This window comes from Xiphophorus maculatus, chromosome 13 (genome assembly GCF_002775205.1).
Source record: "Xiphophorus maculatus strain JP 163 A chromosome 13, X_maculatus-5.0-male, whole genome shotgun sequence".
Taxonomy (NCBI): domain Eukaryota; kingdom Metazoa; phylum Chordata; class Actinopteri; order Cyprinodontiformes; family Poeciliidae; genus Xiphophorus; species Xiphophorus maculatus.
In genome coordinates, this window is record NC_036455.1 from 8,771,744 (window position 1) to 8,792,312 (window position 20,569).

The window sequence follows — 20,569 nt, forward strand, 5'->3', positions numbered from 1 at the left end:
CTTATAATATGACTATTATTGTATTATTTCAGCTTTATTCACATAATGTTATGACTTTAATCTCGTGATTTTATATTTTTTTATTTCCTAGCGTGGCTCCGATTCTCCGATGTTCCATCTTGAATTAGGCCAAACTGAAGGTCTAAGTTTCCTTTGTGTCACATTTCGAACAGGGAAGCAGATTGTAGTTCTATCGGGAACAGAAACGTTTGTCTCCGTGCCGAAGCATTCCCACATTTCCTCACATTGAACTTCGCAGACGGATGACAACGTAAAGCAAACACGACATGAAGGTCCATGTCAGCTCATGCATCTTTTCCCTTTCTGTTGGATCGCATCGAAGCGACGGTCAGCTGATCTGTTAGCATCTGGGGTTTGAAATGAAGCAGAGCTGAACTTTCCTGGTCGGTCCGTCTCTCAGTAAGGAATCCATCTTGACTCGGATGCTCTGTACTTCCTGTGGTGAGTCAGCTCCTTCCCTCTGTCTCAGTTAAATGAGTCCAATCAGCCGCTTCCTGTTACGATGCGTCTCCTCCTGCGTTAGGAGCTGACCTGCGTCGCCTCGCCGCCCGTCTCTACCAGCGTCACCTGACCTTCCTCCCCTTCCATGATGATTCCCCCTTCCTGCAGCACCACCATCTCTCCTTCCTCCTCCACTACGCCGGCGGCGCCCTCCTCCTCATCCTCCCCCCCCACCACCTCCTCCGGGCTGGCGGCGTTGGCGCCGGCCGCGGCGTTGCCGTTGCTGGTGTTGGCCTGACTCTGAGCCATGGCCTCCAGCTTCATGCGGTACTCCTCGGCTTCCTGCTCCTTACGGAGGAGCTGCTGCCGGTACTCCTGAGCCTTCCTGTTAGCTTCCTGCAGCTGTCTCTGCAGCAGCTCCTGAAGAACGAAGAAGAAGAAACCTTTACAATGAAAACAGACAAAATAGTGAACCGAACCGGTTCAGTGGGACAAGGCAACAGTGAACAGAACTTTTTAAATCCAGATGTAAGTTGGTAGTTTTGAAACATATACAGAAAATCCCATCAGTATCAGATCATCCAAAGTTTATTTTCTGTTTCTTTTTTAATTTATCCACATTCAGCAGTCAGTCAGTTTTGGTGTTCCACATGGTACTGTACTTGGGCAAGTTTGATTTAGCCTTTAATATCTCCAAAATTATTTTATTCATAACAGAAATACATTCATGTTCAATACATTTGAATTATTTATTGAACATAATTTATGCAACACACATCCAGATGAATCTTGTTTATTAGATTAAGGAAGTTTTCACACCTGATAGTTCGGTAGACTCGGTTTGATTGGGGACCAAAATCACAACATTTGTTACATTTTCAGCTGCTGTGTTTCTCTTTCACACTGTATCAAACGATCCAAATTAATTTAAAAAAGCTGTTCCCCTCCTCTCCTGTGGGGGCACTGTACCAAGAACTACTGAAGGAAACAACATAAGAACCTCCGAAGAAGACAAGAACTCAACTTTCTTCTTCATGAAATGTAGATAAAAATGGAGTGGTGTCAGATTTTAGCAATTGTAGGATTTCTCTTTTGTCTTTGGCAAAAGACCAGGAGCCATTTCTGCTGCTAGCGCTAGACGCTTGCATTAGTTTTGGTTGTATTTACCCAGAATTCCCTGCTTTATAATAAAAAATCTGGAGGGACATTTTGACTATTGAATTGAATTAAATCACCTCAAACAGACAGATGTGAGTGTAAATGTATTTTGCTTTGTAATAACCCTTTTTTAAATGCAATTCAGCTACGTGAACAGGAACTACTCACAGTCTCTCCTGTGTCGTTGTGGTTGTTGGTCACCTCCAGCTTCCTCTTCCTGGAGGGCGGAGGCTGCGGCTCCTCTGTTACCACCTCCTCTGTCACCGTGTTGGCCGGCACTGCGAGCACTGACAGAAAAAAAACAAACTAATAATTATTGGCGCATAAACCGTCCTGCAGCCTCCAGCCCTCAGTCTGGGACTTACTCTGCTGTCCGTGCTGCATTGTGACGAAGAAGGGCTGGGACATCCCCCCTGTGGTCTGAAGGTTGCCATGTTGGTCCGTTACGATCGTGATGACCCGCTGACCGCTCTCATTCACCACTGTGGCATGCTGGATGTTGGAGTCCAGAGCACTGGCTGCCATCGCCTCCTCTGACTCTCCTGCAGAGCAAAAACATTTCAGAGAGAGAGATCGCTTCAACTGGAGACACTGACTTTACAGCCAGCTGAAAGAAATATTTATACATCTTAAACTTTAAATCAAAAGTACTCACAGGTTAAGAAAATATTTATAAAAACTAACATCAAGCAAATAAAGTAGCCTGATTTTTTCCCTGCACAAAATAGATTTTACTAGAGTTATTGTCATTGCACAATTGTGCAATGAGTACATAGAAAAAAATACTGAAAAACACAAAATACAAGTATTACTAGTAATAATAGATAAATAATAAAATAAACATAAATCTAGACGAAATATAAAATAATATGTTGCTATATATGAGGCATAGATCTAACAAGGATTTTGCAAATTTCTGCATTAAAAATGTAGTTTTCAGTTTCTTTTGAACTTGATTAAATAAATTTATTAAAAACAGGATTTGTTTCACTTTCTTTCAAACGTTTGCTATATTTAGCCAGGTTTAATAAATTAAACAAAAGCGGATTTGAGTTCAGTAAAAGTTTATAGTTCTATTAATTATAAGAGCTCGGTAATACAAAGACGAATACTTTGTGTCGTACTTTACATTTGGTATTGTAAGAAAATTATGTTGTTAATAATTTTATAAAATTAATAAAAAGTCTCCATCTCCATCAGATCAACCATCTGTGCTGGACGGGTTCAGATTTGTATTTTTCTGAACTGCAGTTGAGGGGGGCTGCACAAAATCAGCCCATGGGCCAGAAACGGCCCCCAGGCCGCACTTTGAGCACCCCTGATGTAAACCTTTTCACATGTTTTCATGTTACAATAACAAACTTGAGTCCTTAGACTCTAAACGCTTCAGTTCCTCATGCTCTCCAGGTCAGAGAGTATTTAAACGCCGTTGTACCAACATGAGGCTCATTTTAGTTTCTGTTCTCACCTGCGTTAGCCTTGTTCAGCAGCTCCGCCAGGTTCACCCCCTGGATGGCGGGTATTCCCTGGATTATAAACTGTGGCTGGTTGGTGGTGCTGGTCGTCTCCACATTCATGCTCACCTGGTTCATGTTAACCTGGTTCTGCATGCTCTCCTGTAAGCAAACACCAGCAAACACCTGACTAAGTGCGAACATGCCAGCTAATTAACTCCTACAGTGGATTAAACTATAGTTTTATAATTATTCTGTTGGTGTGGATATTAAATTGGCACTTTGATGTGGCGTCCTGTAGAAAGAGTAAATGTTTAAGATGATTTGCAGCTGCAGTAATAATTAAAAACAACTTAATTCGGCAGAAAAAGGAGAAGCCGACTGGATGTTGCAGCTCCTCTCACCTGCAGCATCAGCATCAGCTCCGTGTTCTGGATGTCGGCTGCGATGTCGAATGGCGTCTTTTCGAATTTGCTGCGCGCGTGGACGTCGGCGCCGTGTTTGATGAGGGTGTCGCACACGCCGTGGTGTCCATGCTGCGCCGCCCAATGGAGAGCCGTCATCTTCAGCATGTCTTTGGCGTTGATGTCCGCACCGCTCTGAAAGCAGATTTACCAAAAACGATTAAAAAAATTAATTCACATGAATTTATCTGGTCGTCTGCATTTAGAGCAAAAAGGTTTATAGTCGTTTCACACAAACATTCATGTAATCAGTAAAAACTTTCGCTTTTTTTAACTACTTCATAATTATATATTTTTTAAGATTTTATTGTTCCTCTTGTCCCCCACTTCATATTTTCTACTTTTAAAGTTTTAGTGGTTTTAATTGCGACTCTTTTATTTTAGCTTAATTTCGTTTTAAGAAAGTTTCCTAATTGTTTATAAACAGTTTGTTTTTAATTGCTTTTCTGTTTATAAACTAGCTGTTTTATTATTTAAAAACTAGTTGATTTATTGTTTATAAATTGGTTCATCTATTGCTTATAAAGTAGTTATTTTTACTCTTTATAAACCAGTTCTCTTTGTTTATAAACTAATTGTTTCTGTTGTATATAAACCAACAAGTTATTTTATTGTTTATAAATTAGTTTTTTTTATTGTTCGTAAACAGTCTTTATTTTTTTACAAGCTGTTTTTATTGTTTATAAACTAGTTATTTTTATTGTTTATTATTTTTAATATTTCGCATTATCCTCTCCATCCACTGTTCTGTCTATATACATACATTAAATGTACTCTAAGAGTCCAAAAACACAATTCAGTCCAACTATTTTCTGCTCTTTGAATCTATCACGCTCCCTGGTGATGTCATAAAGGTAAAGAAAAGATGGCCGACTGAAACAAACTGTAACCAGTCAGCCCTGAAGTCCCACCCTGATCAGCAGCTCTACGATGACTGTGTGTCCCTCAGCGGCTGCCATATGCAGCGGGGTCCTGTCCACTTTGGTCCGGGCGTCTCTGCTGACGCCAGCTCTCAGCAGGACGTCGGCGGTGGAGTAGTGGCCGTGCTGGGCGGCCAGGTGGAGGGGCGACGTCCCCAGCTGTGGAAAACACAGAAAAAGAAGAAGAAGAGAAAGAAGTCACATGCAGATTAAACAACTGCGACATCACTGCAGTGGATAAACTGGCTGCTTCAACTGGTCAAAAGCACAAAAAGAGACAAAAGCCATTAAAATAAATATTATTATAACAGAACTGAATGAATTTAATACGTTTTTGTCATGAACCACTTGAACTCTGTATTACATTCTTAATATTCAGATCATTCTATAGTATTTTGTCACAATTTCTGCAGAAAATATTAAAAAATACATTTAAAAAAATTTGTTTTCTGGTGTATGACATAAAATTCCTATATAATTAGGGCTGAAAGAATTAATTGTGATTAATCAATTACTGAAACAATTGTTAACTGATTTAATAATAAATTAATAGCTAAGAAAATCTGCTATAATTGATAATTGAGTGACAAAAGGTGTCTTGTCACTCGATTATCAATTTGTTAATCCAAAAATTAGTCAATAATTTCACAAATGATTAAACGTTCACTGCTATGTTATTGCATTTTATGCAATAAAGTGTTTATTTTTTTATTGAAAAAAAGGAACTGAGTTATTTGTCTGTTTGCATTTTAATGTATTTCTAATATTGTATTAAAAATTATTAGAAGTTAAATGAAAAATGTGCCAAATGGTTTTTTTTATCTGATTAATTGTCCAAATAATTGATTACTAAAATAATTGTTAGTTGAAGCTCTGAATAAAATACATTAAAGTCTGTGGTTGGAAATGACAAGATGAGAAAAAAGCTTTACTTTTTTCAAGTTATTGCATAATTTAGAGGTAAAACAGATTATTGCAGAGGTTTTCTGGGCGTCTCACCCAGTCGGTGGTGAACGGCGCTCCGTTGGCCATCAGGTTTCGGACCTCGTCATCGTTTCCTTTCCGAGCCGCTTCCAGCAGCCGCTTCCCCAGATCCACCAGCGACATCTAACACACATCAGAGCAGCAGTTCATAAAAAAACACTTTCCAATGCTTATTATCATCCAAAATACACAGATTTTAGATTAGTAGCATGAGCCATATTCTGTAAATTACAAAATGAATTCTGATGAGGGTCATTTGTCAGATTAAAAGTGCCTTTTGAACAATTTCTGTAACAAAGTTTATTGGTCTGATGTCACATCTAATCTTAATTGTTGTGTTTTCATTAGCTGTCATTAAACATCAGTCTGTGGTGTACTTTTCAATAATAACGTAATTTATTGAATATGGCTGTATTTTCAGTTCATGTTGTGGCTAAAAACATGAAAATGAGACACCGGCAGTGATGGCTACAGGAATAAAAACTAAAAATAACTCCAAACTATTACATCTATTGAAAGATACTTATTGAGTTTTTAAGACAGGAAAATGAATTAACAGCAGTTTAAAAATAGATCAAAGTAAAAACTGTTGCTTTGTCCAAAAAATGTAAAACCAAAACAGTTTTTTTAAATGGTTACAATGGTTTTAATGGTTCTCAAATGTTTTGGGAATTAGTTTCACACGTTATCCACAGAAACTGATTTATTTGTGTCTGAAAATATTCTTTTAATGCTGGTGAAAGCTTATAAAATCTATCATTAAAAAACTTTAATGATGCCTTTCTTATGTTCACTGTGAATATTTAACTAAGCCTAAGGTGGACTTTTAACAGTTTATTAAACACCAGAACATAATTAATCTCATTTTACTTCACTAAAACTCTCCAAAAAAAGTTAAAAATGTGCTTTTAAAAAAGAAGGGTGTGTTAGCTTCCCCCTCCATTCACTGTAACGGGGTTCTAATGCAAAATATGTGCCCATTACCGGACAAAACCCCGCCTTTCAGTAACAAACTGCATTTACAGCAAAATAAACACTTGTGCAGTTTCAATAATTTAGTTTTTTAAAAATTGGACAACTTTTCCGGTTCAAGAACAAATTTACAAAAGCAAATTGTGGTCTTATAAACAGGACCACGCATACATATTCATGTGTGTCCGATTATGGAATTACTCGCATTCAAGCGTTTAGCCCTTTACCTTCCTTTTTGCTAAAACTATAGAGAAACAACCTCTTAAGAATCAAAGTGGGTCTATTTTGTAAAACGAGTTATTAGTTTGAGAACCTTCTGCGAGTTCATAATGATAATTTTATATTTTTGTAACTGTTAAAAGTCCCGTCCGATAATGGAACTCTTGCGAACAAACAGTGTTTGTTATTGCGAAACAGCGGAGCGGGACGAGACTTCTGTCTCCGCGGCCGAGGAGCCATTTTACGCGCCTTCACGGCCAGAAAATAGACCGCCATGTGCCACGTACCCCCTGTCCCCCCATCTAAGCTGCTTTCTACGGCATTCTACATATAAACATATCCGTCGATGCTACCGAGAAATAAACAGAAGCACCGACAGGAAACTGTTTGATATTAAGTTGTTGGTTTTCCGGGGGAAGTCACACAGAAATTTCCTATTTTACACACGGAGAAAAAACTACTTCCACATCCGGTTAAGTTGCATTCTGCAAGCGTGCACCGCCAAAGCGCTTACCGGAGTGTATGATGAGATTGTTCCACCTTTTGTGGTTATTTCTGTAATCTTTAAATATGAGAAAGCTCGGAAACTATGAGTCTTTTCCTGGCGTAGGACGGCAGAGCGGCTACTTACCGCGTTCAGGTTTGTTCGGGTCCAACCAGGCTACTCCTCTATGCTAATGTTAGCAAGCTAGCCGGCTAAGAAGCGCAAACCCCGCCGCGTGAAGAGGATTTGTGCGATTTTATGGTTCTCCGAGACGTAGCATGGGCCAGATATCCGAAGAATCTGTTTCAAAATTCGCTAAAAGCAAGCATTTGGGACCACTGTAGCTTGTGGTAGTCCTCAGAGCTTGTTTACCGCTGAAAGTTAGCAATCGGTAGCAGTTACCCAGCCGGAAGTTGATGTTGAGCCTTCAAAATAAGACTAGTTCTCGGCGTTTCAATTTAAGAAAATTAAATGTTACGAAAATGCAGCTTTTATCTCGTCCTCCAATTTATGCGATTCCTTTAGATTTTACAATTGTCATATATTTGAACTCTTGTCAAAATATTTAATATAAATTAAAATAATTCCAGAAATACTTTGTCATCTCAGCTTTAAAATTTATCAAAGATGGATCATTCAGGGGTCTCAAACTCCAGTCCTCGAGGGCCGCAGTCCTGCAACTTTCAGATGTGCCTCTGCTGCACCACATGAACAGAATAATTAGGTCATTAAGGCTCTGGAGAACTGATCTACACAAGGAGGAGGTAATTAAGACACTTCATTCCAGCGTTTTGTACCTGTGGCACATCTAAAGACTGCAGCACTGCGGCCCTCGAGGCCTGGAGTTTGAGACCCCTGTTAAATTCAGAGCTGCACACTATATTAGATCACAATGTGTGCCATATATGCCACTGAAATATTTGAACAATTCTTTGTAGATTTTATTTTGTACAGAAATATTAAAAGTTATGTTACATTCAGAGTTTTAATTGCATCAGACTAAACAACGTATAAAATATGGCACGAGACAACACTGACTAGACACTTTTTGTCAAAAGTAATAATTTTGACAATTAGTTTCAGTCTTGCTCAACAACAGCAAGTGACAAAAGTAAATAAATACATGCATGAATAAAAACATAAATAATTTGCTGTTGGTACAGTAGATCCTAAGAAAACAAAAAAAGGCACAAATGTTAACACAAAACAAAAATCAAACTGCAGGAGGTTAAATAAAGTTTTATTTCATAAGACTGAACAGAACTGCCCACTGACTTTTTGCATTTTACAAGATACGTATTTTTGGAAAATATTTAGCCACTTTTAAAGTAAATATTCTTCCTCTCTCTATATATATATATATATATATATATATAAAGAAATTAATGCCTTTATAAATTAAATTTAAAATGTAATTTATAAGGCTTTAATTTGAAAATTATAGCCTTAAGGTGTACATATTTTTTGAGTCAAAGTACGCTAAAGTAAAAAAGTATTTCACCAAAGTACCAGTTTATCACTGCCCCTATTTTATTTTGAAAATCGTGGCAGGAAATGCGTACTTTTTTCATTCTGCTGTTTACCAGATAACTGTTAGCCGTTAAGCTCATAAGCGTTCAAATGGTTAAAAAGTTTCATTTCGGCTGGTTTTACCTCTTTTGCTACCCGGTAAACCCTGTAACCGTATTTCAACAGGGGTGTGTGATAATCTGGCAGGGATTTACCCGCCGAAGAGCCGTTCAAAAACTCTTGATTATTGTGTTTTGTCTGATACAAATATGGCGGCGGCGCGACACCGGAGGTAGAAGCCATAATACGTTTAACTTCCCTGTGGGCGGGGCTTAGCCAGCGCGAACCAGAACAGACCAGAGATCAGTTTACTGCAGCATGTGTAACGCTCAAACTCACGCGAAGTCGGAAAACATCCTGATCCCAGAACAGAAAATCTGTCCCTTCTAAGACGCTATTTTAAAAATGTCAGAGTTGAATTTACCGCAGAGCTGAATTTAATTAAAATATAGCTTAACTCCCCAAAATAAACATTTTTAAACGTGGAAGCTACTTAGTTTAGACTCTTTACAAAGTGAATGTTATCGTTTTTTAAACTTGAAAGGCAAATATATTACGTTTTTTGTGTATTTTTATTTAAAAACTATACTTTTAACCTTATCCAAAGCAAACAAAAAAAGAGATCTACTTCTGTGTTAAGATTATTTACTGATTGTATCTGCGTGTCTTCCTGCTGTCTGCTTCAATAATCCACGTATAGTGGAACCAGGAGAAATTATATACAACTGTATTTTTCTTTAAGGTGTGAAAACACTTTCTTTATTTCAATTTGTAATTTTCTGCTGATAATTTATTTGAATTTTGGGAAAAATGTGATTAGTAGTTTATAAATTTATACAATACGTTTGTACTTCCCGCTCCTTCCATGTCATGTAAAAGTAAACAAATGTTTCTGTTCCAAATATTAAGTTTTTTTTATTACTTTCAATACTTGTTTAATGCAATAAAATACAACTTATTAAAAATAATACTGTGTGACTGTCTAGATTTTGTTTTGATTCAGTTTTTATGGTGCTTTAGTCTAAACTTACTCCAGATATACAAAATAAGTTTATTATTTTAATGTTTTACTCAGATTTTAATTTTTTGGGGGGAGGAAATCTTGATACATTTTATTTAAATAAATCAGACTGGACTCTCCTTTTTTTTAAAAAAAAGAAGCATTTTATTTCTGGTGTCAGGTCTGTTGTGAAGTTTCAGTCTTGCTCAACAACAGCAAGTGACAAAAATAAATAAATACATGCATAAATAAAAACATAAATAATTTGCTGTTGGTACAGCAGATCCTAAGAAAACAAACAAAAAAAAGGCACAAATGTTAACACATAAAACAAAAATCAAACTGCAGGAGGTTAAATAAAGTCTTATTTCATACCAGATGAATCAGACTAAATGGGACAGGAAGTCATTTGATCCTGCAGCCAACATGTGCAGATAGATTAAAATTAATTTATCTTAGATTAAATATATGAGGCATTTCTAAGTGTTACAGTTTGTGAAATCCAAATAATTAAACTTGAACAAACTGAGATGTAAATAAATAATCAGGTGAACTATAGTCTGGTTGCAGAATTAGGAGGTCTAGTCTCAGATTATTGACGGTTCTGGATGAAGTCGGGCTGATCAGGTTCTGGCGGGTTCAGGGCAGCAGGTTCAGGTCAGCCAGCAGAGCGTCCACATCAGCGATGGGAGCTCTCCAGTAATTAAAGGAGGAAAACTCAGACAGCTCCTTGTCCTGCAGGGAGAACAAGCGTAAAGATGCTGCAGGTTCTGGGACAGGATGACCCAGTGAACTCAAACAGTTTGTAAACTAATCAGCTCGCCTCGTCGTCCAGTCCGCGCAGCTGGGACGTCTTGCCCTTCGCCTTGCTGCTGCTGATCGGATCGCCGGCGGTGAATCCCAGATCCTCCAACTCAGACAGGTCGAGGGTCGGGATCGGCTGCCTCCAGAAGAGGAACGAGTCGTACTGGCTGCTGGATTTCTCCATCCTGTCGAAGTCTGGAAACAAAAACTTTTAAAATAAACATGAACAGACATACCGCGGTGTCCAAAGTGAGGCCCAGGGGCCAAGTGTGGCGCATGTAGCAGTTCTGTGTGGGCCCTGGACGCAGATTAGCAGAGTTGGATAGAACCTGGTTAGATTTACTCAGTTACACTGACCTGAGTAACTTTTTTGTAAAAATATACGTTTAGGAATATTTTTATCACTTTTTGCTCTTACTAGAGTAAAATTTCTGGATTTTTCTACCCACTGATTGAAAAAACAAAACATGTTTTAACCAAAGATTCACCAGACACACATCTGCAGTTTTTGTTAAAGTTTTATAAGTTTTTTATTGAAAGAAACTGATTTAGAAAAATGTTATTTAGTCTGATTTTGTTTATTTTTTTGCTACTTATATAAATTGTCATTTTCGTCTTTAAAACGCCAAAATTTCCACTTAACTAGATATTTTGGTCCATTTAATGACATAATTTCTTAATATTAAATGATTAATAATTTGATCAGTTACTCAGTACTTGAGTAGATTTTTTTACCAAATACTTTTTTACTCCTACTTGAGTAATTTCCTGGGCCACTACTTTGTACTTTTATTTCAGTAGAAATATGTTGAAGTACTTTCAGAACCTCTTCAGTGTAGGAATGTTTTACAGCAGCAAACGGAGCTGATGCAGATGAAGACGTTTTGTTTTTCTTTGTGTGCAATTCTCAATAACAAATGTATATCTTAAATAGAAAATATTCTGTACAAAACAAATTGTTTTTCTTTTATTGGCCATAGTAATATTTTACTCACACATATACAAGTTAAGGGTCATTTTTGTTGCTGAATAAACTAAAATTGACATCTTGACCAACGAATTAAGAAACTGTACAACTTTCAATCCCCTTTTTGATCCTTGTACTTAAAATACATGTTAATTTGTTAAAAAGAAAAGAATACACAGCAAAATTATTGTGCATTTTTAGCTGAACACAGCAAAATACAAACTTGTATTTTTTGCAGTGTTTTGGTCTAGTTTCTAAAACAAAAATCTTAGTTCCATTGAAATAAGACAAAATTAACTTACAAGTAAAATATGAGTTACTTTAAGTCAATAATGCCTTAATATTGATTTTAAAAAGTAATAGTTTCACTGATATTGTTACAAGTGAAATAATCTGCTGTGGAACTAGAACTGGTTGCTAGGTGACGGGCTGGACGTGGCTGGGGTTGCTAGGTAACGGCACAGCGCTTGATTGTGAAATGGTGGAATAACTTGCCAGTGGATCTAAAGCTTTTTCGTCCATATTAAGGAAATGGCCTAAATAAAATAAACCTCAGGTTTCCTGCTGAAAAGTTACTTTAATGTTGCGTTTGTCTTATTTCCATTGTACTAAGACTGATTGATCTTTTCACAGACTATTTATCTCACAACATTGACATGGTGATAGTTTATATGTAAAAAAACAACACATTTTATAAAAGTTACATATTGCAGCTGTAACCGGGCCAAACAGCTGAATCCCTAGTAACTCAAATGTAAAACAAAAATGCTTCAGAATCTGGTCAAAAACTTTCCTACAGGTTTACCTCTTGTGACGTCATCAACTAAGGAGCTCACAAATCAGGACTAGTAACTTCTTATGCTTTTTATTTTGTAAAATCGTGGCATAAAAACCAATACTACACAACCCAGGGGTGTTTTTCTTTCATTGATACATTTATTAGTAATAAAAAGACAACAATGCCGTATTTGAAATAAACTGCATTTGTGAAGCCGCAGCACCGCAGAGACCATATAAGACCAAAATGGACGCTCCCATTGGAGCTAAATTAGAAGATGATCGAGGTGATTATTGTTAGCCGGGTGTGGTTCTGCATCAGTCCTCCTCTATTCCCTCAAACAGATGCGGATTATTCCTGACAGCGACATGAAAAACTGGGTCACCGCAGACGGAAATGCCGCTCAGATTGCTGCGGGTTTTATTTCAGGCTGGTTTTATTCCTGGAAACGCGTCCTGCATGCGTCAGCTCATTCATATCAGCACCAACAAAAAACCTCCAGGCCGCACGGCGACAAATAAACAAAGACGAGGGTTAAAACCTGCCGCCTGTATCGGCTGTTGGACATATTGATTATTGGTTTTGGGTGGCGGATCAGCGGCAGATTGAGGCGTTGGCCGGCGCAGAAATCACGACTCAATCCATAAAACACAAATCAAAACAGGTTTCACTAAATAAATCAAAACTAGACTAACTACAGTGTATTGCTCCTTATTTTAGAAGAGTCATTTTATTTTAGATTAACCTCAGATGCGGCGAATATTAAAAAGAAGCAGGGATAAATATTAAATAAAATTCTTAAATATTTTTCTACCTGTTTGTACCAGGATGCTTCCCTTTCCTTTTGTCCCGCTGGTTTCTTCTTGCAGCCGGTGGGTCAGGTGGTGCCGCCGAGGTTCTGCCGCAGCTTCAACGAGCTCAGCATCAAGTTCGGGGTTTTATACAAAAGCATTTCCGGTTGAGCACTTCAAAATAAGAGAGGAAGACGGTCCCCCCTCCCCCGTCAGTCCATCTAAATAAAACGGATTTAGAGCCGCAAATATTGCCCAGCCTTTTGAAAAGTGACATTTTATTATTTTTGACAAATAAAAATCTGTTTTAATATATAAATTTTAATGTAAAGAAGAGCTTTGAAAAATGAAAAAAAAGATGACGGCTGCAGTTTTTAGGTGTTGTTGATGTTTGCTTTTAGTTTCCATCCACATAGCAAGAAAAATAGATCTCTGTAAAAATTAAATGTACTTTTAGTGTAAATTAAGTGCAATTATTCCATGAAAAATATATCTATGCACAATTACTTCCGTCTACATATTAAGAAAGTGTGTTTTATTTTGAAAGGAGGTAATATTTCCGGTACTCTGGGCTACATTTCATCTGGGTTGGTAATGAACGCGCACTGGTACCCACACGAACCCATTTACATGTGTGCACCATGTGGTCACATAACGAGGTTAAACATCTAATATTAACTATTTTATTAGTTTAATTATTTATGTGGCTCAAGAAGAGCTGGATGGCGGCGCAGCTGGTTAAACAAACAAACAAACAAACAAACAAATAAACAAACAAACAGCTATTCTATTCTATTATCAGAAAAAATTAAAATTTTCGGCTTTTGAAACTCATAAAATACCTTTTTTGTCTAGAAAATTTCTAAGATTAATTTCAATATTATTGAGGTTTTCTATCAAATTTCCCAACTTTTAGATTCAGAAATGTTATTATATTTTCTAGAAAATGTTTCACTTTTCAAACTCAGAAATGACATTGTTTTTATTTTTTTTAAATTCTCATATTAATCTCAAAATTTCTTAAAATTTTCTAGCAATTTTTCCACGTTTCACAATTTTCAGAAATTTCTGAAAATTGTCTGGAAAATCTCATAGATTAATCTCAATATTACTGTGGCTTTTCTAACAAATTTTCAAATTCATAAATTTTCTTGCTTTTTTCTCTGGAAAATTTCTCAGATTTTTCTAGCAAATGTTGAACTTTTCAAACTCAGAAATGTCAAATTTTTCAAGAAAATTCACCCCCCACCCCTCCCCAGCAAATTTTCAAACTTTATTGTATTTTCTAAAATTTTTGAGCTGAATCTCAAAATGTCCGTTTTTTTTTCAGAAAATTTTGAAATTAATTGCAAAATTTCAGATTTGTTTTTGGTAAATTTTCCACTGTTTAGACACAGAAATGTCCTTAAAATTTCTGAGTTCAGTCTCAGAAATTTACCTTTCCTTTTTTTATCTACAATTTCCCTATTAAGCCCCAAAAAGAGATAAAGTGTCTTTTCTTGCTTGCTGTACTCAGATGACTGTCTGGCGCCAGGAGGAGGCGCTGTCCGGCCGTTCAGAAGCAGCAAAAGGGAGGAGAAAAGAGAAAAATGAAGGTCTTTAGTGAAAAAAGAGGGCGGATTTCCTGGTTGGAGCCACACCTCACACACACACAGAGAGAGAAAGGCAGAGAGTCTGTCAGAAAGCTGCAGCTGGTTCATGATCTCACTCCTTCAGCCGCTCACTGCCTCCCTGCCTGCTCCTCTCCGGTGAGTCCGCTGCCTCTTTTTCATTAAAAACAAGCAACACGAACTATTATTTCATTGTAATTCACTGGAGAAACATGTAAACTGAGTAAAATGCATAAAATCTCCAGATGTTAGCTGAAGTTCGCAGGTCAACCACCTCCCAGAAGGACAGATTGATCTGTGAATTATTAATCTACTGTACACACGAGTCGCTCCAGGCAGTTTAAATGACGCTGACATGTGGATTGAGACTCGATTAGAGGTTTTTAAATATTTTCAGATGCCTCTTTGCTCCCATTGGCTTTGGGCAGGAAGCATGTTAGTAATTACTGCTTTTCAGGCGCTTTTCTGGTTCAGTTTAGATCACCAGCCTGAAAGCTTGTTTACCTCCTGAATGAGGGTTCAGGTTGTGCTGAAGGTACAAGAGAGCAGAGTGAAGTTTCTAATCGGGTCAGAGAATCTAACGGGTCACAGGATACAGCAGAACTCATGGGAGGAAAACTCCCCTGGGCTTCATTACCCTCCGCTCTCTGGGCTGGATTTCCTGTCTGGACGAGGTGAAATTATCGCACATAATCCATTTTATTCATTTCTCCTCTGTGCACTGCGAAAACACAACATGTTACCAGCTCATTTTAGTCCTGTTTCAAGTGGAAATATCTTAGTTCACTTGAAATAAGGCAAAACTACCGTAGAATTAACTTTTAAGCAAGACATAGGAGTTTGTTCTGAGTTAATAAGTCCTTAACTCGTTCAAACCCAAATTTTTCCCAGACATGAAAACATTAAAATCAGATATCATTGATTGCCCTTTGAACTGAACAAGGGGAAATAATTTTAAAAATTGTGGGAAAATATAGGAAAAAGTGTGTTTTATGATCGGTTGTGACCGGTGGGATAATATGGTGTTTTAGATGAGCTCAAAGAGCCTCATTATTTCAAGATTAACGTGGAAAAAAACTACCACTTTTTAGTCAATAGTCAAGAAATATTTACATTAAAAAGTTCCTATTTGTTGCTGAAAAGTTACTTGATAGTTTGTCTTATTTCTAATGTACTAAGATATTTCCACCAGAAACAAAACCAACAAAATTACTTGGTAAGACTTTATGTTTTTGCAGTGTAGAGAAATGTCTGTCTGAGTTGTGCACTGCAAAAACACAAAATCTTACCAAGTATATCCAGTCAAGTTTAGTGCAAATATCTTAATAAACTTAAAATAAGACAAAAGTAACTTACAAGTAACTTTTCAGCAAGATGTAGAAGATTTTTGTATAAAATAATTCATTAATATTGATTTAAAAATTAAATGTTCCACTGAAAGGTTATTATGTGAATAATTTCTTATTTTTTGGTAAATAATAAAGTATTTTTCATGAATATTAACCAATTATTGACTTAAAACAAGTTTCTATTTCTTGCTTAAAAGTTACTTGTAAGTTAGTTTTGTCTTATTCCAAAAGTACTAAGATATTTCGACTAATCTAGACCAAAAAACTTGGTAATATTTTGTGTTTTTTGCAGTGTAGTTGGAGTAAAGAACCATAACAAATCAGGTAATGAGGAACCTGATCGCTTAGTTCTGTAAAATCTAAACATTTAAATGAATCTGCAGCTAAAAACTCTCCTGCCAAAACAACTTTTCTTTTCTTGGACAAAAAACAAAAAGAGCGGAAACAATCAGACGATTAGAGCGAGAAGGTGGAGGTAAAAGTCAGAGGTCGGAGGTCGCAGACGACCCCTCTGCTCAGGATGAGCCAAAAATAACTGTTGGGCTGTGACGGATGGCTTCTAGTTTCTGGGTGTAGATCTATAGATCTGGAGCCAAATTACAGATCTGCAGAGAGTTTAGAGGCGTGCGGTGAGCTGGAAGGAGGGAAACACTGCGGCGCTCTGTTCCCAGTGTTCCCAGTGTCTGCGGGATGTATTCACAGCGTTACAGCGGTTACGTTAGCAACATGTTTAGTCATTTTTGGAAAGCCCTGACTTTCCACTGGGATTCACGTTTCTCCAGGCAAACATTTCTGGAAAATTAAAAGAAGAAAACCTCTGAGCCAGCAGATATTTCTCATCAATTCTGCTGCAGCTTTGAGCTTTTAGTCCGTTTTGTTGTTGTTGTTGTTGTTGTTGTTGTTGTTGTGCCAAATGCAAATACAGCATTTTAAGCTAAACGCTACATTGAGCCGTAGCTGTGACCCAGTTATGGGTTTGACCTCCTCACAGATAACCCAGTTAGTCCTGTTTGCTGCAGTGGGGGGACTGGTTTCTGACTGGTGAGAAGATGTTTTTCTTTTAAGGGAACGACTGGAGATTAAAGTTAAGTACAGTTTGGTTTCAAGGAAACTGGTTTCTGCATTGTTCCTGCTGTTTATGGACTTTTTGCTGATCGTGTTTTTAGACTTTGTTTCAAAATTGTTCTGAATTGGCTTCATAAATTCGTTCCTGTCTTGTTAATGCTGGATTTTAGTTTCAAAGTGGAAGCAGAGAACGGCCTGAAAATCTGTTTTGAAGATAACGAGATCTGATTTTCTCCAGATAAATTTTTACTTTCTAAGTAAAAATGTTTTTAGTTATTTCGGCCTGGAAAAGTTCAGCGATCAGTGACTGAAGAGGTCAGTTGTTTGCATAATGACATAAAAATTACATTTTCTTCAGGGTGAAGGTGTTCAAAGTGAAGTTCGGGGGCCGTTTGTGGTCTCTCAGATGATTTTGTGCGGCCCCCCTCAAGAATAAATTGAATAAATTTGGAAAAAACTGTGACTTTTAAACAAAAATTTACGTAGAGAAATGTTATATGCCACATAAAGTGATCATATTTTCCAAGCTTTCTGGTTTCCTTTTGTTGTCATGGTAACTACGACCACATCTACTCATTAAAATCTACTCTAAAGTTTACATTTGGTGGACCTAAATCTGCTTCTTAATGCTGTATTAAAGCTCAGATAAGTGCAGGAAGTGTTTTCAAATAAAAACTGACCTAGATCCGTTTTTTATCGCTCAAAATATATTTTTAGTTTATTTCAATTGAGCCCAAAAATTAAAAGCAAACTGGATTTCTTTCACCATCAAATCCTATTTGCAGTTTTTTCTCTCTGATCCAGTTCCTACAAAAAATTGGTTTACTGTATTTGCTTAATTAAAATAGTTCCTAGATTTAAAATAATCACAACATTTTGGTGATTTTACATTTTTAAAAATTATATTCTTTTGTTCCGAAATTATTTCTAAGCTGACGATTTTGGCCAACATGGCAAAAGGTTTGTACACCGCTTGAACAAAACAGGTTCTTTACATTTTCTGCAATGATCGTTCTTAGATGATGAGATTTCATTCTGCTAAGCTCTGAACTCGTTTCTGAATGAGCTGTTTTGGCGTCCTGTCACTTTAAATCCACATTAGCTGCTGCTAGCCACGCCCCCAACTCAGTGTTTACAGTCACACATGAAAATGGCTGCAAACAGATTCTCATTTATATGTCTCTGAAAAGCAGAAGTAGAGCCTTCTGCACAACCAACAAAAATGCAGCAAATGGTTTCCAGAAGTCAACAACAAAAGTTGATTTTTCCAGCAGCCATTGTACATCAACAGAAGCTGAGCAAACATGCTGTTCTGCTTTGGTTACTAGGTAACGGGGCTGGCCTCGGCTGGGTTGCTAGGTAACGGCACAGCACCCATCAAATGTGACTTAACATTCAGGTGGTTTTTGAAACGGCTCATTTTCCAGACACCAAAAAACTGTAACTTATTGCCAGTAAATATCTTAGTGATTGTTTTTCAAGAGCTTGGGTTGTTTCTAGAAGCAGTTGAGTTTCAAATTGAAGAATAAAATTCTGCAAAATGTGAATTTTTCATAATTGATCCCCTTCAAGGCTGAAACTGATGGTGGAGGCCAAGAAATCTCCTCTGTACGAAGTGGAAAACTTTTGCCGATCTCACAAATGTTATGGTGCAAATGAAGTGCAGTCAGGATAAACGTCGTTGGGCAACATGTGTTGCGTCAACGCTGCATCTAAAACATGGAGACTTGAGGACTGACGTCTTCACTGAAGTGTCTCCCAAATAGTTGCCTGATTCCCAACTTTAAGGACCAAAAAGTGGGTTTTGCATAAAACCCCGGAGTAATTATGTGATTACTAAGACATTCTTGGTAAGGTTCAGTCTCAAATGTTTATTTCTAGGTTTTCTTTTGTTATCTGGTTCCCACAGTCGGCCCGGTTCACTGACATTAAACGTCAGCTTGGCTGGATTTCAGGTTCTGACAAATGTCTCAGAACCAGCAGCGGATGTGTGTGTCATGAAGTCAAACGCTTCGCTGAGATCATCCCTTCAACAACCTGCATCCAGTTAAATCACTGCAGGAGGTTTTACTGAACCTCTCACCAACCCAGAACCAAAACCCAGAACCCAGAACCAAAACCCAGAACCAAAACCCAAAACCCAGAACCCAGAACCAAAACCCAGAGTGTTTTGGTTCAGAGAGTCTGTAATGCTTTTTTGTGTTTTACAGGAAATTTAATCCCTGATTTGTAAGAAACTATGAAACATTTAAAAGTGGAGTCTTGATGTTTAATAGCGGATTATTGCTCTGTTGTCGTATTTGGATCAATAATCAATGATCAATGATTTAAATGATTTAAATTGGGAAATTTAGCGAAAATCTGCATAGATCTATAGGACTGTTTTATATCTACAATAAAAACTTACATCTAATTTGTTCTTATGTTTTATTTCAGACTAGAGCTGAAACAATTAATCGTATCAATCGCGATTAATCGGTTATTGTCATGATTTACTGAATGACACTTTATGACAACAGTCATAAATATTCACAAGGACTCCTTCATGTTTATCACAGGCGTTATGTAATTTTTATGATTTCATGTCAGTTTCATTCACAACCCATCAAGTAAAGTGTTGCCATGTTTTCTTATTTTAAAAATTAATTGTTTGTTTATTTTCATCTTTTAGTCTTTTTTCTAATACTGTATGAAAGAAGATTTAAGTGGTTAAATGAAAAATGCGCAAGAGGTTCCCATTTCTTACCGGCCTGATCGTTGGAATAATCGATTGAGCGTTTTGAATCGGCTGAAAGCGTCATTGTTCAGTGTGAACCTGAAGGCTGGCGTCACTTTAAGGTGTGTTAACTTTCTGCTTCCCGAGGGAGAGAAGTGAAAGCTGCTCGTTGTGTCAGAACAGGAGGGTCGACCGTTAACCGGTCGGAAAGTTTTCTGCCTTTAAACGTCTGGATGAAAAGGCGTCATTGTGAAGCTCGTCTCCAGCTGTAGCCGCTCCGCTTTCTGCCACCTTAAACGCTCCGTCTTCATATTCAGGGGTCAACGCTTTCCTGTCGTAAAAATGCGTTTTTTAAAAAGGGAAAGCAGAGAGAGGCGTCCTGTTGGCTGGTATTTACTCTGCGCTAACATGAAAAGGTTTTATTTTACAGCTCTCGCTCACCTCCGTGAACAGAAAGTCCAAGGAGTTCACTGGCGACCTGATAAGGAGTTCAGGACTTTGACTCATTAAAAATCACTTTTGTAAACACTTATAATGACTAATAGTTTCATAACACGTCGCTGATCAGTATTAAATGGAACAATAAGTAAATAGTTTTAATAGGAACATTAATAAAGGCTTTCGCTTTGACAAAGTCCCAAATATGCTCCAGCATTATCATTATTCACTCTTAATTGTTTTACAGCTTGGAAAAAATGGTTTCGTTTTGCAATAAACAGAAACACAGAGCCAAATTTTTCACTGTGTGATTGCTTATATGATGCTTCCAAGAAGGAAAACTTTCTTTCCATACCGCTGTAAAT

The 20,569-nt window shown here is 37.3% G+C and overlaps 3 protein-coding genes across 4 annotated transcripts in view; 1 reads left to right on the forward strand and 2 right to left on the reverse strand.

The window, feature by feature from the left end:
- Positions 1-65: 65 nt before the first annotated feature.
- Positions 66-7,816, reverse strand: gabpb2 (GA binding protein transcription factor beta subunit 2). Its single transcript, XM_005805509.2, has 8 exons — positions 7,265-7,816; positions 5,458-5,565; positions 4,450-4,617; positions 3,479-3,673; positions 3,089-3,236; positions 1,986-2,162; positions 1,789-1,907; positions 66-882 (listed from the first exon to the last, which is right to left on the reverse strand). Exons 2-8 carry the CDS (start codon positions 5,563-5,565, stop codon positions 541-543), a joined length of 1,257 nt encoding a protein of 418 aa, XP_005805566.1. The 5' UTR covers positions 7,265-7,816; the 3' UTR covers positions 66-540.
- A 2,011-nt stretch (positions 7,817-9,827) lies between these two features.
- mllt11 (MLLT11, transcription factor 7 cofactor) lies at positions 9,828-13,170 on the reverse strand. 2 transcript variants are annotated; one of them, XM_005805480.2, is made up of 3 exons: positions 13,050-13,170; positions 10,510-10,698; positions 9,828-10,421 (listed from the first exon to the last, which is right to left on the reverse strand). In XM_005805480.2, exons 2-3 carry the CDS (start codon positions 10,672-10,674, stop codon positions 10,326-10,328), a joined length of 261 nt encoding a protein of 86 aa, XP_005805537.1. In that variant the 5' UTR covers positions 10,675-10,698; positions 13,050-13,170; the 3' UTR covers positions 9,828-10,325. The 2 variants fall into 2 exon arrangements, with proteins under 2 accessions (XP_005805537.1, XP_005805536.1); XM_005805479.2 differs by having other exon boundaries at positions 10,510-10,685; positions 13,050-13,166.
- A 1,506-nt stretch (positions 13,171-14,676) lies between these two features.
- Positions 14,677-20,569, forward strand: part of cdc42se1 (CDC42 small effector 1) — a 30,466-nt gene continuing 24,573 nt past the window's right edge. Inside the window, exon 1 of the mRNA XM_005805478.2 lies at positions 14,677-14,774. The gene's annotated coding sequence lies outside the window, so the exon portion shown is untranslated. The remainder of the gene's footprint in view (positions 14,775-20,569) is intronic.